Source organism: Athene cunicularia (assembly GCF_003259725.1).
Source record: "Athene cunicularia isolate RWA chromosome 2 unlocalized genomic scaffold, athCun1 chr2_part1, whole genome shotgun sequence".
In the NCBI taxonomy this organism is placed as follows: domain Eukaryota; kingdom Metazoa; phylum Chordata; class Aves; order Strigiformes; family Strigidae; genus Athene; species Athene cunicularia.
Window position 1 is genome coordinate 35,754,133 of NW_020799095.1, and position 9,395 is coordinate 35,763,527.

The 9,395-nt window shown below is 33.2% G+C and overlaps 1 protein-coding gene across 1 annotated transcript in view; it reads right to left on the reverse strand.

Annotated features, from left to right (window-relative positions):
- The window catches only part of ARMC4 (armadillo repeat containing 4), an 88,490-nt gene that overhangs the window by 40,785 nt on the left and 38,310 nt on the right, over nucleotides 1-9,395 (reverse strand). The window contains exon 16 of the mRNA XM_026843716.1: nucleotides 3,543-3,657. Within this exon, the coding sequence (XP_026699517.1) occupies nucleotides 3,543-3,657 (115 nt within the window). The remainder of the gene's footprint in view (nucleotides 1-3,542; nucleotides 3,658-9,395) is intronic.

Below are 9,395 nucleotides of genomic sequence, written 5' to 3' on the forward strand. Positions count from 1 at the left end.
AAGGGGGGGGGTGGGTGGGGAACCCCCATGCTTTATCAGAAAAGTGTGAGATGTCATTTTACAAATACATTTTAAGAAAATAGAATAACTTTCTCTTTCTATTGTCTCAAATCCCCATTCTCAGACTGTTTAATTATTTTGACAGCCTTTATATGTAGTTGCCTTCCTCTAAGAAAGCCGTTACAGCTGTAGTGATAACAAATGCTAAAACTGAAACTTTGAAATCTGAAAGTTGATATGCAAGCACAAAGGACAGAGAAAAAGACGCCTGACATTATCATTCCTATTCTGATGTTTGCACCCAAAACTCTACTAAATATACAGATGGAAAATAACCTCTACAACTTTTTTTTTTTTTTTTTTTTAATTCATTTCAAGACATTCTATTTAAAAGTTACTCTGTGAGGAAATAGGTATTTTCATACAAACTCAAGCTGGCAGTGCTCCTCTTCTTGGCAAAATGCCTTTGGATGAATTTTATAATAGCCCAAACAACATCTTTGTAGAGTTTCTCTATTTTTTTCTGTTTGGGCTGATGTATGTCAGGAGAACATCATAAACACTGTTTTTCAAAGAAGCATCATAACTAAATAGTGATGTTCCAACATCAACAGAGTTGAGTAGACTTTTCTTAGACATTTTTCATAATCATTTGTCGTTACCAATGTGCCTGCAGTAGTAACTTTTCCTTTTGGAAATAAGGAACTAATTAATAAGAATCTGCTTCTACTAAGATCATTTCTTTAAATAAATGACATTCTTGCCTCTTTAAGTGTTATATTTTAAAGAAATGTATGAACTAATGTATCCAAAATAATGAGATATATGTCTAAGACTCACAAGTAGCACTCACAGGTGCTGTGCAAATTTTCTCAGCAGAGTTCTACCACCCAAATTATATCCCTGCCAGCCTATCTGTGAGATTTTCACTGCACAAGAAATTCTTAAGGCTAAAAATAATAGAACTAATGCTAGCATACAGAAGTGATGACTGATAACAAACCAAAATTACGGTTATCAGAGCTGTAACAGTTTATGTGCTACAGTGTACAATTTATATCCCCTGTTTAAAGTCTTAGATCTGTCATGGACCAAATATCACTGACCTGTATCATACTGCTGGAACAAACAGCATCACTTAGCTATATCATACAGATACAACTCTATTCTATGGGAAGTACTCTGAACCTGCTACCATAAAGTAACTGTGAACATATATGATCTAAGGTTACCTAAAGTTGGATTCTGCTCCCTTTGCCGGAGTTCCTGTCTAACAGCGGACAAACTAGTTAGACCCAAAAGCTCAAAACTGGCTAACACCTAAACATCTTGAGAATTCAAGACTTGGCTTTTTGTGAGTCTTATCCCCCTAATGGTAAAACAGAAGTAGGGGACTTTTCAATAAACAGATTATGGTGAGAGTAAACGCATAAGAGATAATAATGTACTCACATACTATGACAATAACAGCCCTATCATTATAATAATTAGCTTCTAAGATTTTATAAATATGGAAAATAACCTTGAAGCTGGATGTATAGAAAATGTCTGTATAGAAAAATTGATGCTGCACTACATTGTTATAAAAATTTGTTTCTGATACTATTAACAAGTTCTATTTAATCTATGAACCTCTACAGCTTTCACAAAAGAAGACAAATAGAAAAAATACAGAATTCCAAGCTCACAGCTATCTGAAACATGGTTTGCAGTACCAAGTACAGGCTTGGAAAAGCCAGAATGCACATAATCCTTTTAGAGTCATACACTTATTACTGTTTTTGAATCAAGCACTGCATTAAAACAAACTGTACTTCTTGGAAGATCATGTAAATTGTTGAATAGTATGAACTTTGAATAAAAAAATCAAAAATTTGTTCAGATAGAAATAGTTACTACGCTTCCACAGTGTGGCTATAATCACTGCTTTATACATATTTCTTTCCATTCAGTGTCAGAGGAAAGGGTATTATTGGTAGGTTTGTTTCAGTGTGCCACTCTGCCTCAGTCTCACACAAAGAACTCTTTGTGGGGTCACAGATTAGCATTTGGGCAGGCAGCCAAGAGAGATGAAAGGAGGATAGCTACACTAAGGATGTACATAGCTTACACTCATCAAATACCCCAGGGGAAAAAAACAAGAAAAAATATCCATGTAGTCTATAAATTCAGTAGCTGTCCTCTATCCTCTTAGCTTCTGAAAAAGTGCTTTAAGTGGAAAGTCTAGCAATGTGAAGTTCTACTCTGGAACTACAGGTTGCAGAGTCTTACATATAATAAGTATTACATCAGTACTGAGGCAAAGTAATGTTTTGACTTTCAGGAATAGCAATATTGTTCAAGAGAGAGGTGGGTATTGTCTATCTTGACAGAGGAGACAGGTATACAGCCCACCATTAGGTAACAAAAAAATTTTATTATATTCGAGAGTACAAAAAAAAAAAAAAAAAAAAAAAGATAAAAGATAATTCAGAATAACCAGCATGTCTGAAAAATAGCAAGCAAGCTGTCATTGTAGAAATCATTGTGAAGAAATAAAAAATACTTAAGTTATAAAATTCAAGACCAAATGTTCTCTCAATACTTTCATCCATATACCTGTATCTACATCCATCCATGAAAATAAATTCATAGCAACCATACAGTGCTCAAATTCAAACAGGAAACACTGCCTGCAAAGGATGCTAAGGATATCTAGCACTTTGAAGAAATTTCCATTCTTTACATAGACAGGATCTCAAATGATATATAGAAGTATATATATTTGTGGTATAGTAGAGAGAAGATACAAAAGTTTCAATAAATATGGAGGTAAATTAGAAACGGAAGATATTGCTGTACAAGGATTAAGGATAAAAGTCTACTTAGTATTCTAGGAAACTTCTAATGGGAAACAAAACCTTCCCCATTTATTTTACCACAGGTCAGTGTTAAGAATTCACTGTAGATGATTTACAGCTTATACTCACCATTTTATCTCTATTTGGAAACTGACATGAAATAAATGAATAGCTCAGTCTTCTGTGCACAACTGACCTGCACAACAACCACTATTCACAACTGGCACTTTTTATTGGCAGTCTCAGCAGAAAATCTAAGGATTACATTGGCACTGAGTCTGAAATATGCTCTGAAACCAAATGATGGTCTCTTGAGAACATAGCTGAAGTACCTCATAGTGGAGAGCAACTACAACTACCTGTGCTATTCATAGTCTGTGAGTAGAAGCTTTCTGTTTTAAGCATTGTCAGATTTTCAGCATGTTTTATTTGGGAACAGTAAGTTTAGGTCCTGATAAGTTATTAAAATATATTTTCCAAATACAGTAAGAACTGTAAGACAAATCAGAATGCTATAAAGAGTGCTAGATGAAGGACTATTCATTTTTGAAAAGTGAATACATCATTTTTTATAAGAGTTAACAGAATAAAATAAAGAGAGTGTAAGTAGCAAATGACAAAGTATTGCTGGAAATCACCCAAATATAAAAATTATATATGAGTATATATATAACAAAACTATTACTTTAAACACTTTCTTACCTTAGCATTTTCAATGCAAGGGCAAATAGCCCAAGCTGCATTTGCTTGAACATCTGGATTAGGATTTTTCAACAATGACCATAACAAACGAACTCCATCTAGATGGTCAATTATCCTATTGCAGAAACAGACCAAAAAAAGAAATAATTAATTACTGACAATGCTAAATCTTAAATTATATCAGTTTGTTTGGAACACTGCCTTAAGAAATATTGGTATGATTTTCCTTAACATAGTTTTACTTTATGTAAGTGCTTGTGTTTTATTGTCAGCTAATCGCCATCAACATATTCAATAAACATTGCCTACTGTAACAGATGGGTGTGAACAAATGATGTAAAGACAGAATATGTTTTCTAACTGAATCTCATTAATGTTGTTTACTTTTTTTCAGCACTGTCATTCAAACTCCTTATAGAAGATAAAATAAACTACATTATAACCAGAACTCATATAAACGTGAAAACAAGCATGTGACTTTTTAACGATCTGCATGCAAAGTGAAATCTGAATTCAAGCATACTGGCTTCTTTCATATAGTAACAAATACTTTCCAAAACAAATATTTATGCCGAAAACTATGTACTTAACGTTTTATTCAGTCTATGCTTAATGTATTTACCTTAGTCTATGACATATTTTAAAATACTATGTTTCTAATCTAGCATTAGAAATTAAAATGGTCACACCACAGTGCATCCTTTGTTGGGCACGAATAACGTTTAACTTGTTTCCCATGTGTTCCTTTACCAACAAGACTAACACTGAACGCTGTGTTATAATTACTTAAACACACTGTAATCAAAGTATCTTTGTCACTAGTTGAAAAATGAGTTATCATCAGAATCATCTCTACACTATCTGTGTTATGTTTACATATCAATCAGGAGGATCACAACTTCACGTGGTCCACTGAATACTTTAAACAGAAAGGAAGGTCAAACAAAACAGCCTTTACAAACATGCCTTTTTTCAAAAAGGTATCTTAAACCCAAAGCAGATGCGCTGAAGATAAAGGAAGTACACCTTCATTGTCTAACCTCAAAAGTAAGAATTGAATTGTATAAAACAAGTCTACATCTTTAATTGTAAATATAAGAGAAATTTAAATACAGATCGAGCTTAAAACATCTGATAAAAGATCTCATTTTTGTTCACTATATATATAGGTTTGCCAGGAAATTTTAAAACTAATTATTATAATCAGCTTTGTATGTAATCCTATCATCATTTGAAGCAGAAAAAATAATTAAGGACATGAATTCTGTCTAAAATAACCAAGGATTTTACTCAGAACACCTTTATGCAAACTGGTTAAACAACTATGTTTTTCAAAATAATACTTTTTGCACAAGGCTACTGTTGAGACACTATAAATCTTTAAAGATCTGCTAATCTTAATACATCTTATTTTACATAGCTCCAAATCAAGTGCAAGAAAATCATAAAAGGACAAATTCAGAAGTCAACATAATCACAAACTACACAATTACATGTATATGTTCACATAGTAAGGATGACTTCAGTAAAAGCTTCAAAACAAGCTTTTCAATCCCTCCAAACCCCAAATACTTTTAAGCAATTTTAACATTACTTTCCTGTCATTTCAGAAAGCACAAGGAATTTTTTCCTATATTGGAATTAATTAAAAGAGGACCCATGAATCTTTCTTCTAGTCAAGCGGAGTACTGACCATTTACCAACATGAGGTACTTCCTCCCAAGAGGGGCTAAATATAAATGACCCAGCTTCAACCAGTATATAAAAATCAAGAGATAGAAGCCAAACACTGAGCTCAGATTTTTCCACCACATTTAAAAAAAACAGCCTCTAGGCTGATTTATCTTTTTTTTTTTTTTTTTTTTTTTTTTTTTTTTTAAGTTTCCTTTTCAATTTAAAGTTTACTTTCATTTTCTTTTCATTTTTCTTGTCTTCTCTTCAGCTTTTCAAGGTAAACTAGCCTCACGCTATGGCTTATTTTCTAGAGTTTTGCCTTTTACTTGATGACCAGAAAGACCAGTTGTCTTAAACCCAACAGAATGGCTCAAAGTATCCGAAAGTGTAGTTTTCCATCCATTCAACGTGTATAAAATCAAATTTAAAAACAGACTAAGACAAAGAAATCTCTACATTATATTGTTCATCACCAATTACTGCTTTCTCTCAGTCACACTAGATTAACTCAAATGAAGAGAACTCTACATATAAGAATGATGCTCTTAAATTCTGATACTGGAAGAATTATCATTATGTAATCAACTATACAAGCACAAACACCTTTATTTTCATCTTTCTGAGATTAGATATTTGTCAATTGAGAAAGTATTGCTAAAGATTTCAATTTTTTATCTTTCTATGGTCTTACTGCACAGTGTAGCAGAAGAAAATGGCTAAGAAATTAGCATATCATGAAAGCAAAAGGAACACTAAAATAAATGGCCCTGAAAAACGTTTCCTTTATAAAAGTGCTTAGACATTAGCTTCCTTTCTGTGTGAAAATTCCTTTTTAAAGTGGACAAAAATGTACGTTTAGGATTCTTTACAAATAAAGAAAGAGATATAATCTTGAAAAGTTCACCTCTGATGGCATAATGCTAAACAATACTAAGATTTGCTTTTGTATCTAATTTTCTTCCCAAAATTTACTATACCATTATTAACAGATGCTGTAATAAAGTTACTTACCACAATTAATACAAGCAATACCTTAAAATTAACTTTGCTTGGCATTCAATTCTGTATTCATCCATAGCTACTGTATTCATCACTCTGTGGTTACAGTCACTTAAATGATATATTTTATAATAACTTGCTGACATTATGATGATAAAATTAAACTACATTTAAATCTGGATTAAGCAATACTTAGGGACTGTTAAAGGGCAGGTCTTTTAATAAAGATGCAGAACATTTAATATTTTAATTTTATTTAATATTTTAAAGTTCAAATATTTAACTGCTTTATAGAATAGCTGAACTGCATGTATGTAATATATCTAATGTACAGAACACTATTAATAGTGAAAATGTTAACAGGCATGAAAGTCACCTGAAGTAAAAATACAAACTTTATTATAGGTAATTGCCATCTCATGCTTCACTATACATAACAATATATAAATATGCAAAGTTAGAAGCAAGAGCCCAGATTCTGAACTACTGTGGCTCTATACCTTAACATAGCAGAGGCATCTCACAATAGACCTGGACCAAGATATCCAGCTGCCACCTCTTCTGATTCAAAGCTCTGTGCCTTGTTGTAGACTGTTCTTATTTGATCACTGATACAATTTAGAACAAAGTGTAGATTATTCTGGTCCTCAAAATAACCCAAAATAGATGTATGTTCAGTAAGAAATAGCTGAAATGAAGAGGTGCTCATACCATGCATTCCTGTGCTGGACAGACATGATTAGAGCAGAGATTATGCAGCTGACATCACACCTACAAAAAGGCAACTGCAAGGTGTATGAGCAAAATATCTTCCTGGTTTCCACGTGGAACAGCTGATGCATGGTGTATACAGAATATGTTTTATGGGCAAATAATTTTATTGCAATTAAAATTCAGAGTTTACTGGTATGTCTGAATTATAGTGAATTGGTATTTGATATTTGACCAGTGCAGACGGTTTAACAAGATAATTTTTTTAATTACTTTTGTTGGATGTCTATTGGTCAACATTTTTTTTCATGAAGACTTTTCACATTATTTCATTTAAGAACCTTGATACCATGACATCACTGACTGTGAGATGTCTGTGCAAGATGTGGGTCACAATTCTAGAAATTTACTTTGCTTTCTTTTATCTATCTGAAACTAGCAAAGCTGTAAATCTGAAATAGTATTTCTCTTTCAAATTCAAACTTAATATTGAACATTTCCAGTAGAAACTTCATGAATTGCTTAAACACACAAACATACACACAGCCTAGACATCTGTTTGTCATATCTATCATCTTTCTCTGTTACAGCGTTATTTGCCAAAATTTTTGAGAACTCCAGTTTAATTGCCTGCCAATTTAGACCACAAATACAAATGCAAATAAACAAAGTTATACTGAATCTGTATTGTGTTCACTGGTATGATTACAGGGTTTAATTCTGGCAGAATCTAATCTCGTCTTTTTTTAAACCACAATTTAGCATGTTTCTTAAAACTTTCACTAGTTGCTGTGGACTGCTTTGATAAATAGTATTATATACCAATGACTCAAACTCCAGCTGTTTGGCTAAAATAATTGTACATTTTAGTTTACAAGATACTAAACCCTCTGTTTTGAATGCTAGGGATGAAGTCTATGGGTTTTCAAATGAAAAGGGCAAATAAAAATTCTAGTTAGTGGCAGTTAAAGAATAAGCACTAGTCCTGTTTTTAGTAAGAGAGTATCTTGTTAGAAGTTCCTCAGAAAGACAAATATACATAGATGTGCAGTAGTATCTCTGTCAGTAGCTGTGCAGCAGACTGAGTATGGAGAAGAGTTTCACACTGTTTACATAATAGTAAAGAAGTTCAGTCATAGAGTTAAGCTTTTTTTAAGATAAGTCAACTTATTTTTTGCTGTGAGAGAATCTGGCTGCTGTTCTTTATTTTGCATAGCTCAATAGAGCCAATAAGAATCACTTAATTGCTTAAAGTTGCCTTAAAATAAAGTCTTAGTGCAGAAACACTATTTTGCCTTCCACTCAGTAGCTGTAGAAGATAGCATCAACTAGGAAATATGGCAGAGATAAAATATATAAAAGCAAATAGAAGCTGTAGATTCACCTATGCCAATTTACTAGTCTCTCTTTGTCAGTGCAGGCTTCCTCCTTGGAATATATGATAAACATACAATATTTTCCTCAGAAGTTAACTGCACTGCTTCACAGAACACTCTCAGGTTTTTATAATCCATGATATTTTATTTCTTATATTAATCCCACCTTCTTCATTACATACTCTCGAATCATTCACAGAAACTACGTGAACTCCACTCTCTGTCTGTATGGTTTCCACATACCTACTGCTGCAAGTATAACCACATTCAAAATAGAAGACTGCTCAACTGAATATTTAGTCTCTAAGCCACACTTTGTTAAATACATATGCAGCTAATAAAATGTAACAATATCTGAAAATTCTCAATCCTTATGAGGGCTTGATACTGCTTTTAGATTTTCCTGCTTTGTTCTGGGTTTCTAATAAATATGAAAGTCAAAGATATCAGAATTCAGAAAAAAATCAATTTTTTCAGAGTTTCTGTAGTGCCAAACTAAAAAAGTAATTCTTTAAACAATGTTTGTCCCTACCAGATGACAAAGAAAAAAAGCCTCAAGCCCTGCCAGGCAAATTTGTCAGCAGAAAAGCCAATACTGGAGAACAACTGATCTCTTAGAATGTCAAGCCATTCTGAGGAATAAGTGATTATGAAACAATTAATGTAATAGGGATCCAGCCAGATGAACCAGGAAGACCAGAAACAGCTAAGTATCAACCTGCAATAGGAAGTTCTCATCACCTGCACACACTTACAGGCTGCAAGTAGCTTGGCTTTGCTTCTTCCTAGAAAACAATCTTGGCACATCTCTACATCTTTATTAAGATGTGTCCTTTTGTTTAAGAACTTCAGAAAATGTTTACAGAAAGAGAATGAACTCTACAGTAGTTTCTAACAAGGCTACTTATTTAGTCCCAAATTCTGTAAATGAAACAAAGTGATGCTGCAGACCATGCATCCTTCTTGTCTTTGGTGACTTACTCTTCCCAAAAGGGAGGAAAACAGTCTGGATGAGTAGCTACAATTTCAACTCCTGCTGCGCTGGTCTGAGAGGAGGAGAAGGGAGAGGAATGGATGTCTTCTGGGGAGGGGG